At 35.9% G+C, this 17,078-nt stretch overlaps 1 protein-coding gene across 1 annotated transcript in view; it reads left to right on the top strand.

Annotated features, from left to right (window-relative positions):
• The window catches only part of LOC119797587 (CUB and sushi domain-containing protein 1-like), a 404,138-nt gene that overhangs the window by 304,969 nt on the left and 82,091 nt on the right, over positions 1-17,078 (top strand). The window contains exons 34-41 of the mRNA XM_038306729.1: positions 126-329; positions 1,231-1,355; positions 1,768-1,864; positions 5,963-6,067; positions 9,771-9,889; positions 11,229-11,298; positions 11,983-12,099; positions 14,289-14,498. Coding sequence (XP_038162657.1) covers positions 126-329; positions 1,231-1,355; positions 1,768-1,864; positions 5,963-6,067; positions 9,771-9,889; positions 11,229-11,298; positions 11,983-12,099; positions 14,289-14,498 — 1,047 coding nt within the window. The remainder of the gene's footprint in view (positions 1-125; positions 330-1,230; positions 1,356-1,767; positions 1,865-5,962; positions 6,068-9,770; positions 9,890-11,228; positions 11,299-11,982; positions 12,100-14,288; positions 14,499-17,078) is intronic.

Genomic DNA, 17,078 nt, shown 5'->3' with positions numbered 1-17,078 from the left:
AAAGTATTATTAAAACAAGTACAGTTGTGTTTATTTCATTTATTGAAAGAATTTTTATAGATAGATAGTTAGATTATTTCTTCCTTTCATTTGTAATGCAGCTTGACCTTTTTTCCTCATTGTAGCTGTTCCTCGCACAAGTGATAGTCAATGCAGCTCAGTGCCAGAGCCTCGGTATGGCAGGCGAATTGGCTCAGAGTTCTCTGCAGGCTCTGTTGTCCGTTTCGAGTGCAGCCCTGGCTACCTGTTGAAAGGATCTAGTGCAATTCGATGCCAGGCTGTACCGGGTGCCTTAGCACAGTGGAATGCATCAACACCCACTTGCATAGGTAAGATCATCAAAGCTATGGTGCTTTAAGAATGTAATCAGCAAATCAATGTTTCTCCAAAATAAATTTCCTCACAATGTTTCGATTAAATAAATAGATAAGGCACAAATTATACAAAAAAAAAACAGTTTAAAAACTTACATCAAGAATCAGTCAGAACCTTGACCTGTCAGCAAATATTTACATTTCAATTTTTATGTGAATTATATATATTATAAACTATTCCTTCCTTAAATCACAATGTATGCTAAAATATTTCAATATTTGATTTCAAAGGTTAATTTGTGAACATCAATATTATTTTTGTCAGAGGTATCCGTAAGTCTGTGCAGCCTTTTGCTTTTCCAGGAGCCTGTATTTGATACATCAATAATAAAAAAATGTGAAAAAGGAGGCTTTTGGTTCTTTACGGGATTTTTTGAAAATTTTTAATTTTGTCTCTATGCTAAATTATTTCTAATTATACTGTATACTTTAGTTATATGATGTTTTACATTTATAAACAAGATGCTTGAATGTTATATTTACATCATTCCCTAGAGAAGGGATGACATGGTAGCAATGAGAATGAGCAGGTTTGAAGTCTCAAGACAAACTCCATCTCTAGGAGCAGAAATATAATGGGAAAAAACTCCCTCTGGTAGTTTTGCCTCCTGTTTAATCATATTGTAATAGGCAATTAGGTTACTGTGTCACTCAGTGTCAAAATGTAATCTTTGCTGCTAAGAGCTGGAATTTAGCAAACATCTAAATGATGCCCATTTATTTATGCTTCCCTGAAAACATCCTTTGCATTTTTTCTCCTGTCGTCCAAGGACATATTACATTAAGCTGTCGTAATGAATAACTACTTAGTTGATACATTATGTGAGGAAAGTAATATTCTATATTTCCATTTAAGTTCCCTGCAGTGGGAATTTGACTGAACGTCGAGGTACCATATTGTCTCCTGGCTATCCTGAACCTTACCCCAATAGCCTAAACTGTCTGTGGAGGATCCATGTCAGTGAAGGAGCAGGAATACAGGTATACCCATTTGTATGCAATTATGTATCAGAGACATATAGAATGTATTGAGGTTTTCATTAATGTCTATATCTTATTTCACTAAGTGAAATGCATAGATTGAAGTTTTTAAGACTTAAACTCTGGTGTTTTGAATATTTTTAATTTAAAACTAATTAACACCACGATAAAGATTATAGTATTACATCATACCATAAAAAAGGAATTGTGGGTTTGAAAAAAGTAAGTTTAATACATGCATAAACGTTTTTATTTTCAACAGATACCTTTTATCTGACAAATTAATGCTGAACAGAAAGCAAACTCACTTTTGTTAAATACAACTGTTTATCACCCTTTAACTTACCAGTTAGGATTCTTATACACTTGCAAGCTGTTTTGTACCCTGGTTTTGTTCTTTTTTACTTATTAGATCCAGGTTATGACCTTTGCAACTGAGCATAACTGGGACTCTCTGGAAATATATGATGGAGGGGACATGACAGCTCCAAAACTGGGATCCTTCTCAGGTATGACACCCCAGACTTATGCAGATAGATCACTAACGTAACACCTCAAAGATGCAATAAAAAAACAAAAAACTAATGTTAGTTGAACCATATTTTTTCCAGTAAGGAGACCCGCTGACAGATGCTGTAGCATTATTTAACTACATTTGTTTATGGCTTAGTGTAATAAAAAAATACAATTAACAATAATAATTATGAATGGAGGAAAATGGAAAGAAAAGGAGAGTCCCCACCATGACAGTCACTAATGAAGTATGAACTAACCTTTTACAATTTCCCTGCAGAATTTCCCCTGTGCCCTGCCCTAAGCAAATACCTGTCACACAGCTATCACACATAAGACATACTGCCTATAGGGCACACACACACACACTGGTACACCCATATGAATGTACCCTTTTATAAAGGACACATCAGGGAGCTGTCCACTATAACCATGCTGATCTAAGGTTGACCACAGAGCAGCTTAAGAGGGCCAGATAATACAGTTTCCCTGAAGAATGCTCTAATGCTTCTTGTTCATACAGTAGCTAAAGAAATCTTGTTCATGTTTTATAGGCATCATTTTAAATATGTCTACATTTACCTTTTTTTAAATAAAGGATGTATGCCATGCATGAGTCATAATACGATTTTTGCAACAGAAAAAATTATAACAGTTTCATACTACCACAATATTAGAGTAAATATTCCCAAGTTTAGACTTTCAACTTGTCATTTATTGGTAAAACAGCTTTACTGAAAAAATTTATTGGATTAGATTTCAAAAAGCTACATTCTTTTTTTATTTTAACATAACAGACAGCATTTTCCATGAAGACTTTTCTTCTAGAGATGTATCCAAGCCCTAATCAAATAACAGTGATAAACCAGTAAAAACAGGTGAAAAGGATACAATGATCTTGCTGATTGATCAGAGCTTCTGCATCCAACATACCTTAAATTCTTTATGATGAATTCAGCTTACTTTTTTTTTTTTTTTTTTTTACCTCCACCAAGGAGTTTTCAGAAGAGTTTGTGTGTGTTTGTCTGTCTGTGTACAAGATAACTTGAACAGTTAAGAACGGATTTTAATAACATTTTTACCAGCAGTGCACCTCATCCTAAGGAACAATCCATAGAATTTTGGTGATGATCCAGATCATAATCTGAATACAGGATTTTTCTTTTTAATAGTATTCATTGTGAGCTGGTGATTTATGTTGGAAACAAGCAGTTTCACCCCTAAACCAGAGGGTGGCAGCAGTGACGATTGACAGTTTCAGCATTAGACTCCAAAAGTCATGATCCAGGGGTCCGTTTCACGAAGCAGGTTTCCAAAAAACTTTAAGTTTAACAGGGAGACTTTGACATTTTCCGGTCCACAAAGAGAGTTTCCTCAACCTCTGTTTCTGTCACCATAGTAACATTCTCCCCAGAGCTAACCTGGACGGTAGCAGATTTTTTTCTGTAAACTCAGAGTATCTTCTTTCTCCACTCTCCCTACAGCCAATCACACTGTTTTATTTCCTAATTTAGCCAGACATTTGTCATAGTTTTGTGCATAAAAAAATAATTATATATATCATTCACTAGGTCAGTTACACACATTAGGTTTTAAAAGCAAACGTTTGTCCATTTGATGAAGATCTTATTAAAGAATGATCTGCACTTTTTCACAGAGAATTAAATATTTAAAGGGAAAGGATTCTACAACACAGGTGACAGGGCATGAGATTACTTGTTTTTGGTTTGTTTATTATGAGCAAGATGCAGATCATTTAATCTTTATTTAGTTATATTTACAGTGCATGAAGAACTACTGAAGTTTTTTTGAGATTACAAATAAATAGATTCACTAATTCCACGGGGGAAATTGAATTACTTAGGGTTAGGATTAGGATTCACTCGATGATGATAACCTACCAAGTCTACTGACACAATCTGAATCCATTCTATGGGACTGATAGCCGCTTAAAACAGCCATTTATTGAGATAACATCCAAAGTGACTGGAAACAGCCACTTAGTATTTACTGTGTAAAAAAGATTGATTCAACATGAGGAGGTACCCATGAGATGATGAACAGCTCATATCTATTAGAAAAACATTTTGAGACTTCATTTTCACCTGCTGCCCGAGGATTTCACCTAAATAGATACATTGATCTAATACCATTCAAGAAATAATCCTGCAATATTATCGCAGTCACAACATACTGTGGCAAGCTGTTTTGATATCTACTAGTTTTACTGAATATGTATTCCTGATATCTGAGAAAACAGATGTCTAGAAATTTATTTCATATCTCCATATTCCTTATATTACTGGTCAAGATTTGCAATATTTTAACTATGAAAAAATGTTTTTCAGATATCATAAATACATTTTATTCAAGCTGATAATGTCAGAACGGCCACTTAAAAAGTGTACACATTTCTAGAATTTTAAACTTAATTCTTACTAGTATAATTTTGTGTTCTTTACTTTCTAAAATTCAGTTTCTGCAACAAAAATGTAATTAAGATAATATATGATTACAGTTCAGTCTAGGAGCGGGATTTTTATCAGTAAGAATCTTATTTTGGTGATCTACAAATGGAACAACAGAGAGGAGTCCTTTTAATAAATGTAAAAGTGGCCTGCCATAGTCCACTTCATATAAATGTACGCATTAAGTGGAGCAACGATCATCTCCTTCGCCATCTTCGTCTCCTTTGCAGCTGTAGCGCTGTTTCTCTGTCCTTTAAACACATTCTCCCTTTTTATATTATTTCTGCATTAAAATCTCTAGTGCCAATGGGGTGAAATAGGAACTTTCTGTTGTAATGGTGACTCATTGAATTGGTGCTCCATTGATAATGGCTTTTCATACATGTCACGCACGTGCTAAACTCTTCATAGCAGCCATTGTGAAACCGAAAACTCAGAGTTCCCGACCTTAGGCTAGATCAAATTAGAGTTGCGGATTTGAATTTGAGTTTGTTAAACCTGCTTCACTAAACAGACCACAGATGTGTGAGTTGTACGTATAGTTGTCGGTAGATGGTAAGTACTTATATAGCGCCTTTTTTCAAGTCAGGAGACTTGACCAAAGCCCCTTACACTACATTCATTCACCCATACACTCACACACTGATGGTGGCAAGCTACATTATGGCCACAGCTGCCCTGGGGCTCACTGACAGATCAGTACAATGGTACATCTCACAATGAAAGTCAGAGCCGGGGCTTGAACCGTCAACCCTTCGATTTCAGGGCAAACTCCAACATCCAACGCCACTGTCGGTCACAATATGAGGCACATTTGCTGGTTGGTGGCAGTCTGTGTTCTCTCAATGTTTGTTTTTTATTTACACCAGAGGGCACAGAACATGTGTTCAACATTAAATTTTGTCATTATGAATTCCATTTTTTTGGTCTTTTTTTTATTTATTATTTTACACCATTCTCAATATCTCATACAGTCATTCATAAGCATCACTGCAGTTGATTGCACTTTACATAGTAGATTGAGAAACTGTATTAAGTTTGTTTTTGAAATGTAACTTTTTTAACCTAGGTTGATTATGAAGAACACCATATCTATTGTAAATTTATTAGTATAACATCATTCGTACTGTACACATGGTAATTGAAGTTGTAGGGGAGTCTTATGTAACACTCGTATTATCAAAAAGAAACTGAAAACAATATATACAAGGATAATTGTATGAAATATGAAAATGAGGAAAAATGTATATGACGCAATTCAAACAAATAAAAGGCATAATGAAAATTCTTTCTCTTGTTTAGTTCTTATCTCCAAAATGCAAAGAAAGGTGGTCTCTTCTTACCTGGCTGATTTACATTGTCCATAATTAAGAAGCAACTTAAAAATGTATTTAGAACAGTTAATGCTTTATAAACAACAGTTCAAGACAAGATATACAATATGAAAATTTCTTAAAAATCTGTAAAATATGGTCAAAAATGCATAGCTTGGTTTTACAATGACTTGAGTTAATGCTTATTATTGGTTTCCTTTTATTCAAATCAATGTGTAGACGCTAAGCACTACAGGCAAACCCAGGTTGTACATTGCTCTAATTGTGTCTCTGTGTGTTTTATATTGTACAGGAACAACGGCTCCTGCTCTCCTCAACTCAACATCCAATCAGCTACTCTTGCACTTTCAAAGTGACATCAGTGTGGTGGCAGCAGGCTTTCACCTGGAATACAAGAGTAAGTTAATAGGAATTGATTGGATTCAAAGGGGAAAATACTTGATTATATAAAACTCCAAAGGACCTATAAAGTGTGTCCTTCCTAACCAGAAACACACACAAACAGAAACACACAATACTGCTGCCAAAACTTTGACATCAAATAACGAGAGTCAGTGACCTGAACTGGTATTGCCTGAGAGCACACACACATGCTGGGCGTTGCAGTTTAACACACACACACACACACAACGCTCACCTGCAGGGACACAAACAAATTCCTGTTGGCTCAGACACAAACACAAAGTTTCTCTGCCTGTGTCAGGCATGTACATAAATCCAAGGAAAAAGGAAGGCACATAGGAATAAAACTAGCCAGACAAAAACAGGTATGGACACTTATATTACCATCATATATTTACAAACCTGTCAGAGCATAGATGTGCATTTCAGTCCTTTGTACTTATTTTAGCTTAGAATCACTTCTAGATCAATGAGCATGTCCCCTTCTGTGAGAATATGTGAGTTTTAGTGTGTACGAATAAGGATTTTGTGGAATGGAGATTTGTAGGTGGGTGCACAAATTCACATCAGTGTTTTTGGCATCTCTGTGTGAGCTGACATGACATTACCACGAATAAAAACCTGGAAGACTGTGTTTTTGTTTATGCTTCACTGTACTTTTGAATGGAATTGCTCTGAGCTTTGGCACTTAGCTTTTATTAACAGAACAATACTAATAGTTCAAGGATTTGTAGATAGTTTGACAATAGAAATGGTGCAACAACTATGATAAAGCAACTATGCTAATATTTCTTGTTTTGTTTTTATTGCCAATATAGTTTTAGAGCTAATTTAGAGCTAGTGCCTGGTCTATAGCAGTTGCTTTTATTTTGACTTCCAAAACACTAAAATCATGAAAAACTGGTAAGACAGAGACACCTTCTCGTTTTGAAATATAAAACAAAAAGCTGCTTATCAGGAATAAGATCCATATACGAGTATGAAATGATAATTTAGTCAAATAAACATTTTTTTTTTGAATTTTGCTTAAAAAAAATGTTTTTTTAAACAAACTCTCCAGACAAATTAAAGTGCCTTGCTTATTAAAAGTGAACCAACACACCTGTAAACAGAAGCAGGAGTCTGACTCATTTCCTAAACATTTCAGGAAACACCTGATTACAATGATTGCCTCAAAGTGTTGCTCAACAAAACTTACGTTCAGGAGCTCCATCAGGCTTGTTTACTAGTTTTATTTATTACTATGTATATATGCACGTATATATATTTATATTAAAAATCCATGTTATGATTTCAACTTTCTATATTTTTTATGTATTATTACTTTTGTTAAGTTTAATTAATTCTACTACCAGTAGAATGAAATCTTTCAAGCACATCTACAGGTCTGGCCTGTACAAAACATATTTTTATGCAAGACTCTGGTCTATGAAGTTTTTTAAGCAGCAGCCCTGTTAAATTTCCTAGTGTTAACACAACCAGCAAAACAAATTGTTCTGCGTTTTGCTTTTTCACCTGTCCATCTGCCTCAAAGAGGAAAGTAACTCAGAACTATGCTTTTGTGTTTGCCTGGTCAGGTATAGAGGGTTGCCTGCTTTTGTTGTTGGTATAGTTGCAGGGTTAGCTGGGTTTAAGGTTCCAAGTGAGTTACTGCAGAAAGGTGAGAGACTGAGTGCCTGTGATCTTGCAATGCTGCTGCTAGAAGTACAAACAATTCAGGCAAACCAGAATGGGTCTTGTATAGCTTTTGACTGATTTGAGTATCCTAAAATAATGAATAGCTTAGCTTAGATCATGAAAGATAGATAGATAGATAGATAGATAGATAGATAGATAGATAGATAGTTTATTGCAGCTAATCATAATATAGAACATTACCAAAAAGAAAAGGACTAAACACATTATCAGACATAAACCTGCAAAAAGTTATACAATAAGAAAACACTTCACACAGCATAGTTATTTCCAATATTTATAAAATCTTGGAACAGACCTTTCTGATTAAAAAATGCACATTAATTTTACTTCTTTTAAGCGGCATTAATTTAATTTAAACAATGATAAACACACCTGCTTCCATACATTTTAGACCTCATGTGTACTGTAGTTTGAATGTTATTTGTTTTTCTACTTCAGTTGTTTTTTAAAAGTTGAGAAACGTCTCCACTTTATCCCAGCTCCTGTTCACCTCTTCTTGTTGTTCTCATTTCCAGGTCAGGGGCACCACGAAGTATTTGTTCTTGAGGCCTCTAAATGGCTAGCACTGCCACTGATCTTACCTTTTATCTAAGCCTTTTTCGCTGTCAGGTTCTCCTCTGAATACACTACTGCTTGCTTGCAGTCAGAACTCCGTTTCCTTTGAAAGACTGTTTTGAGTGCTGCTGTTATCTTTCAACTCTGCTCCAGTTCATAGAGTCCATTTGGACCCTGGGTAAACATCAAAGCTCTGGTGATTTATTTCCTCTGCTTTTCCTAAACCTACAGAAACATAAATGTATGGCAAGTGATTTGCAGTTTTTTATCAACATTTTGCAAGAAGTTATAAACTGTGGACTGGGACAGGACTGGGGCAGGGATGCAGGTACACGCCCCAGTGTTAGACCGTATTTCGTGACGAATCATATATTGTGACCCAAGGCAGAGCTACATCATATTTTAGTATATTAGTCGCGTGACTCTATAGGCTTAGGTATGAATCATGTAATGTCAGGGTTAATATATAGACCTGTGAGGAGAATCTGCAGCAGCCCCCTTTTGGGTCACACCATAAAATATAGGTCACAGAATATTGTATAAAACCGGTACACACCGTGTAAAAACGTCCCGATATGCTGAAGGATAAAATTTGTAAGTGATGGTACTGCATGGTGTTGCTTTTAAAAGCACTGGTTCACTCTGACATGTCATTACAGTCCACATCAATTATATCTATTATAATTTTATATTATCTTTCTTCGGTAACACAGATTACTGTGGATGTTTAATCGTAAATAATTCTAGCAATAATGTTGATCACATTTTAAGCTGACCAAAGGGGCCTGAGTTTGAAAGGATGAAGGGAAATCTCTTTATCGCTCGACTGTCCTCTCATAAGCTAAAACAGAAGTGCAGTACATCCAGCCAGTTAGGCTTAACCGCTGACAATGTCTAGCATAATCTAGTAGTCCTGTTGGGATGTTTTGTGGTACTGTCAGCAGTTTACAGAGCATAACCACTCTTGCATAGTCAGGAAATGGATGTACTCTCTGTTGGCAGAAGGGAGAGAAAGATGGTCTGCCAAATGGAAGAGTTTCATTGATCAGTTGTCATGACAGCCCACTGATGCTCTGCCTCATAATACACTTAGTGTGTTTTTCTGAGTATATGTATGTTAAACGCTTTGCAGCTTTCCGACTGACACTCCCTTTAAAAGATAAAGTCCACCTTACCCCCCCCACCTCAAGCAGACTAATTTGAAAATGACTCATGCATTCACAGTCACAAATGTCATTTAATGATGGTACATGCCAACCGGGTAGGTGTGTCTTTGCACAGTTTTGTGTGTGGGTACAGGTGGACATACACTAGTAGGAAAGCAGATGATAAACCAACATAACCAGTTACACAAGCAAGGCCAACAAAATTCCTTCCTTCCTTCCTTCATTTTTTTTTTTTTTTTTTTTTTTTACAAATATTGCTTTCTTTCTTCTTTGTTTTAGCTGTTGGGCTCACCACTTGCCCAGAACCAATGATCCCAGCAAACGGCATAAAAACAGGAGACAGATATATGGTGAATGAAGTGGTAGCGTTCAGCTGTGAGCCTGGTTACACACTACAGGTAATATTTCACTAAACACACAAAAGACTACCTTTATGGTATGCATTACTGATTATTATGTTTTACAAACACTTCAATTATTCATTTTAGTGAAAGTGCATTGTTATCCAAATCAGGTTTAATCAAATCTCTCCTCTCATTACTGTATGAATACAATGGGAAATATATACAAATGTCTACATCATGTCTTCAGTACACAGTTACAGTAATACTAGATTCTTATACAAAGTATGAAAATGTTAATAATATTTTCACTGTCTCATCACTGTGTAGTTTTCAGCCACTAGAGATGCCAGACTTGTAACTTTCAGGTTAAGTGCCCCTCGAAAGCTACTGGCAACACTGCACTGTTACAAAACAAAACAATCATTTGGAATCTGATAGCTGACCACTTTGGACTAGTAGACTGAGAAGATTATTTCTACATACACAGCCTTCTAGATTAATCACATATACCTTTTTTTTTTTTTTTACAACATTTTAGGGTTGGCTATAATGTTTAAGTGGAGTTCAGGCTGGAGTAAGGGGACTCTCTTGGTCACATGACCCATTAGTGACAGGTATAACCCTCTCAAGTTAGAGAGGGTTATACCTGTTCTGGAGAAGGGCATCCCGTAGGGACCATCAATGTCCACTAAGTGCTGTAAATTGACCTGAAAAGTTAATATGTGAGGCCTTGGGTCAATTTTTAATCTCATCATTCTCACATCATAAAAGATTTTGATGTGAGAATGATGAGATTTGTTTATAATTTTCATGTTTTTTTTTAAGCTCTGTATAAGTTAATTCACAACAGCTGGATTGACCAGGGCAAACCTGTTCACTTAAAGGAAAATAAAATAATAAATAAAAAAATGCCAATACTTCAAAAAGAGAACTGTGGACCTCCAGATGCTTAGTTCTTTAGAATAAACTAGATTACCATCATACTAAGTAAGAACCATGATGCACAGGCAGTTTCTGTGTTCCAGAGAAAAATATTCATGTGCAATGTATGTTATCAAACCAAAACAACAACAAAAGACATTTTAAAAAAGCTTAATGAAGCTGGTAAGAGAATAATACATGGCGAAATTAGCTCTCTACCAACATTGACTGAAAAGCCAATTGGCAAAGCAGAAGCTATCCAAAATTATCGCCCAAACAAAAGCAAAAGTTTGTCAATCACAGTTCAGTGGATTGGCTAAAAAAATACAATGGATGAGAACAGAACATTATGTTTTAATACTGAGGAATCATCTCTTTTTTGCCTTGATTTATGTTTATTCAGAAAAAAGAATAATGTGTAATGAACTGTTACTGAATTTATTGCATCTAAGATGTGATAAATCCTTTTTAGGGCCATTCACACATTTCCTGCATGCCTGGGACTGTCCGTCGTTGGAACTACCCACCACCTCTCTGTATAGGTATTGCACAGACACATGAAAACATTTAACTGTGGACTAAATAGTTAAATTATTGATTTTTGTATTGGATATGAAAAATAAGTCTCTCAATCTTTATAGAATATTATATAGTAATGTCATTGAAATAATATTTAGGTTTGAGACTTTCGTACAACTACGTCAGATAAAGGAAATCTGCTTGAGAGCCTACCCATTTTAGATCTGTATTTTAGACATTATTATTCAATGTTATTCGATATATGAAGGAATACTAATAAAATATTTATTTTTATCCTATGTTAGCTTGATTAAAGTTTACAAAGCCAAAAAAAAAAATCTCCACTGATGTGATTTGAGTCATCTGTAGGTAAAGATGGATACAAGCATCAACCAAATTTATTTCTAAGAAAGTCAAAATCCCTAACGTTTTTTTAAGTTCATGTTTGTGTTTTTCGAATTGTTCAAAATTTTCTAAAAGCTTTTGTCAGAGATTCCCTTTTAAATTAAATGTTTATGCATTGGGACAAAATAAAAAAAGGTACTATATTTTTCTACTAGTTTTTGTTAAAGCTAGTTATAAAGTACAGTTTTCAGTACTATAAAAACCCTTTAGAAGCGTATTTATGTTCAAATTTGTCAAAGATCAAAGCTGTAATCTCTGATGTACATTTGTTAACATTATATTTTATGTGTACTCATTGCCAGCACGCTGCGGTGGGGTCCTTTCTGAGATGAGTAGTGTGATCCTGAGTCCAGGCTTTCCTGGCAACTACCCTGGAAACCTGGACTGCACTTGGCTAATTACCCTGCCAGCTGGATATGGTAAGTCCTGCATAATGTAGTAGTATTTGAAAGAGTATCCCTGAAGAGAATGTCATTTCAGGTATATTTTTTGGCTTGGACTAAACTAAAAGATGCTTATTTTGTGCAACTTTTGCCATGGATTAATTGTGTTTTACTGTATACTGCATTTAAAAAAGAAAGAAAAAAAACTGCTGTTTTTCTTTTTTGAAGTGGAGGATGAAGTAGTAACTTTTAGAGTAAAGTATGTATCTATGTTTAAAGTGCTTTCATTACACCATGCCATGAACTGGCAACTGCTCCAGGATGTACCACACCTTTTTGCCCATAGTTTGCTGAGGATAGGCACCAGCATGACCCTGGAGGACAAACTACAATTCAGTTTTCAATTCAACCTTCCATTACAAAAAAACAAGTGCAACTACATTAAATTGTATTTTGGTACCAGGTACCACTGATGCTTATATGTATATACTGTGTGTGTGTGTGTGTATGTATATATATATATATATATCGTATATATATAGGCATAAGTGGTACCCAGTACCTCCAAACTTGAAGAGTGGTTACAGCAGATCCCTGAAAATAGAGACGTCTTGGTCCAGAACAGTTCAGTTCTAGGACCAACAAAGATACTGTGCAGAACCCTCAAGCTCCCAGGCCTCTCGTAGAGGACCCAAACTTGGAGGAAGAAGGGGGTATGGGTGAGGAAGAGTTTTATATATATATATATATTTATATATATGCATGTGTATATATATATATATATATATATATATATATATATATATATATATATATTTATATATATGCATGTGTATATATATATATATATATATACACATGCATATTGCATATATGACACACACATTGAACACACATTGAAATTGACAAAAGTAATAATAGATTAAATTATTTTTTTTTCTTTCACAAAAATCACAATAAAGATTTTATTTGACATAAATATAATTTTGTAATGAGTTATTAATTATTACATCTTTTTATTTAGCTTTGTATAATTTGAATTACTATTGTGAATTTATAATTTTCTTTAATGGGAGATTACGTAAACTTTCAAGCACGTCTGTATATACTGTAGAGCCAATTCACAACACATCTAATCTAAATGTACTTTATACTGTAGAGACAATTCAGTCACATCATTAAGTCATATTAGTACAAAAAGAATCTATCTAAAAAAAAACTGCTGATTGTATCTTCGTAGGACACATCCCCCTGGATGTCCATGTGGAGACAGGAGATATATATGCACTGTGTTGTTGACTCTACAGCAATCCCTCATAGCAAGCATGCATGTAGTGAGTGTGGAGAGAGAAAACTCCCATTATCAAGAAGAAACCTCCAGTAGAACCAGGATCAGTGTGAGCATCCTTCTGCTGAGGCCAACTGTGGGTTCAAGAAAACAGAACCAACATACAAAACCAACAAAGAAGCACCGTTCCATAAATACTGTGTTTGTTAGAAAAAGGAGCTGTAAACTAGTTCCACAGATATTTTTCTCCAGGACGGTGTCACAGCCAAACAGGAACAGACTAGATGAATCAACTATGACAAGATAAAGCAGAGAGAATGTAAAGTTAGTGACTGAAAAAACAAATACTGCAGAATTTGAAAATGGAGATATAATGAAACAAAAAGACATAGACTGGGTGTTTCCCAGAGTAATAAAAAGTAGTCCCTATGTCCTCCAGCAACCTAAGTGTATAGTATCATCACTATAGAGATAAGTCACAATAACCCGAACAACTTTAGCGATACTCTTTATCAAAAAGTAGACATGGGTGTCTACTTCAGAGACCAAATCTGGTAATGGGTTCCACAGGAGAGGAGCCCGATGACTAAATGATCTGCCATTGGTTTTACTTGTATAAAAAGAAAAAAAAATGTATAAACCACTTGTAAACCTGCAGATTAGGAGCAAAGTGTTCGGTAAGGGACAATCAGATCTGATGGAGCTTGGTCATTTAGGATTTTATATGTGAGAATGAGGATTTTAAACTGTTAAAGAACGACAAACAGCAGAAGATGGATGAATAGATTGATATTTAAAAAAAAAATTCTGTACAATCATGTGTCAACAGAGACTCTCCTGTTGCTTTGATCATTTCATGCCATCAGGCATTGTGTGGAGATGTTTTTTGTGTTGTTTTGTTTGTTCAAAACATGTACGTACTTCTTTTATTTTCCAGGAGCCCATATCCAATTTCAAAACTTCTCCTCAGAGGACAATCATGACTTTCTTGAAGTCCGTGCTGGACCACAACACAGCTCTGCTCTCATTGGTCAGTTTACGGGCTCACAGATTCCACCACCACTGATGAGCACTACGCACCTGACAATCATCCACTTCTACAGTGACCACTCACAGAACAGACCAGGATTCAGACTAACCTACCAGGGTAGGTTTCTTCCAAGATTTGTTCCAAGCTTTCAATGTGTGGTTGAGAAATGCCTCAGATTAATTTAGGGCTTTATCAGCGGTAGAAGAAGCCTGGGTTCAAAAGTAGGCTTGGTATTATTGATTTTTTTTGTCCAGATTTGAGGGAGGGGACATAGTAGTTGTTGAAATAATTTAAGAAAAAAAAGTCCTCTGGAAAGCTTAGAATGAATTAAGAAGCTCTAACCTAGCAGCCACATTTCAAAGCTTGGCAACTCAAAGAAATGATTTATGGGATGAAAAAATGCTATGAGGTTTCAAGCTTTGATCCATGGATGAGTCATGCTAAAGACTTTAAAAACCTTGTGGCTTTTCTCTCATCATTAAAAGAGATGGATTGCCAGTAAACCCTTGCGAGAGACTGACATCATGTCCAGCAGGCTTTACTTGTAACCCTGAGTGTTTCACTTCAAAGACATGGAAGCTGCATTATGGGCCTGTTTGCCAGGATAAGTAGAACAAGGCTTACTTACACCTAAGCTAATGCACATTTATGCACACATCTTAATTTCTTCCTTTTTCTCTGAACCAGTAAGTGCCTTAATACTGTAGCTTCTGTCATCCTCCTCCTACTTTATATGTTTGGGGAATGCCAAAATCATTCCACACAATGAGTTTCACCTAAAAACACCTGACAGCAATATTCCTTTGGCAGGAGGTTACAACACATGCAGAAGCTCCTCATTATTAACTGAGCAAAGTGTACCATCATTTCAGTGCCATTCTACATCACATGCAATCTCAGGTGTTCAAAGCTTAAGAGGTCATGAGACCGCATATCTGTGTGCACACCTGTGCAGCCGTAGCTGGATAAGTGCTCAAGCCAAAAATGTGACAATAAACACACTGGTAAAATGTACTCATACTCTACAATTTGAACACAAGTGTGACACAGAAAAGCTTAAGGGAGCTCTGATTCCAGTTTTGGCAATGGCACTCTGACATTGCTTTGCCTTTAACTGCTCTTTTCTACACATAAATAAGTTAAGTTTTTCTTGGAGTTAGTTTTAGACAAATCATTGGTTGTGATGTATCTTTTCTGTGTTCTGCTATTAAGACCAATTAATCTAGCCTACGTGTATGCAAACATAAGTGCTTTTTGGATTTTTTTTTTAACAGATTTTTTTTTTATTTCCCACCATCCATATAGTTCAGAGTGTTTTTATTTGTTTTTATTTGTTTTTATTTTTTTTATTTTATGGATTTTGTATAGCTCTTACTTAGTTTTACACACAGTTGTTAGTTGTACTGGAAATCATCTTGGAAAACTGGTGTTTGGATGGCGTTCTCTAACTTTTCAATTTCTTCTTCACAAACAGCACGTTATTCACATTATATCACAGTTGACACCCTCTCTGTAGTTGAAGGGAACTGCTTTTTATTTCTAGTGCCAAGGAAGAGCAGGTGTGCTTTTTAATGCCAATTGTCTGACAAAGCATAAGATGTCCAGGTATTTATTGATATAGAATGAGACCAATAACAAACAAGGAGCAAGACAATACTAGAGAGAAGTTTCAACAATACCATTACAAAACTGGAATTACTTTGGAATAACACTACTTTGCACACACTAAAGTCAAAGATAAAATGTGCCTGTGATTTATACATGCAATATGTCCAGGAATAAATACTTTGAATGGAAAAAGAATGGACTTATTTCTTAAAGGAATAGTACACCCAAAACATGATTAGCCTTCATTTTCTACTCACCCCCATGCTGAACAACACTCTGGAGTACTTTTTTGATATCTCAAATGCATCTGGAGATCTGGGAGGCTTCTTGCTGTCTGCTGACATTCAAATAATGGAGGTCCATGGCGCCCGAGACAGAAAGGTCCATAAAAGTCCACAAAAACGTGTCAATATTCCTCCATACTGCTCGTCCAATGTAATCCAAGTGTCCTGAGTGGGTAGCATCCAGAATTTACTCGAAACGAAGTCATTTAGAACGTTTTAGATTCTAAACAGTAGTGTATAGGATTTCCTAATAGCGCCCCCATGCGCGCTCACGATTCTACGGAAGCCGGCAGACCAAACCGGAAGAAAGTGCGCATTCAGCGTCTGCTCTGCCGATAATGCAAGCGTAGAAGAAGAAATGTGCTGTTTACCTGTGCAAAGAAAGAAACAACGAAAGAAAAATGTCTGAGGACTTCAGTGATGAGGAAGAGCATGAGTTCTTTGCCGAGCTGAATGCGCTGGTTTGGTCTGCCGGCTTCCGTAGAATCGTGAGCGCGCATGGGGGCGCTATTAGGAAATCCTATACACTACTGTTTAGGCTCTAAAACGTTCTAAATGACTTCGTTTCGAGTAAATTCTGGATGCTACCCACTCAGGACACTTGGATTACATTGGACGAGCAGTATGGAGAAATATTGACACGTTTTTTGTGGACTTTTATGGACCTTTCTGCCTCGGGCACCATAGACCTCCATTATTTGAATGTCAGCAGACAGCAAGAAGCCTCCCAGATCTCCAGATGCATTTGAGATATCAAAAAAGTACTCCAGAGTGTTGTTCGGCATGGGGGTGAGTAGAAAATGAA

Source organism: Cyprinodon tularosa, unplaced genomic scaffold, assembly GCF_016077235.1.
Source record: "Cyprinodon tularosa strain WSP-4 unplaced genomic scaffold, ASM1607723v1 ctg59, whole genome shotgun sequence".
NCBI classification, from domain to species: Eukaryota; Metazoa; Chordata; class Actinopteri; order Cyprinodontiformes; family Cyprinodontidae; genus Cyprinodon; species Cyprinodon tularosa.
Note: the sequence above shows the minus strand (reverse complement) of the source record. Positions and strands in the feature narration are given on the sequence as shown.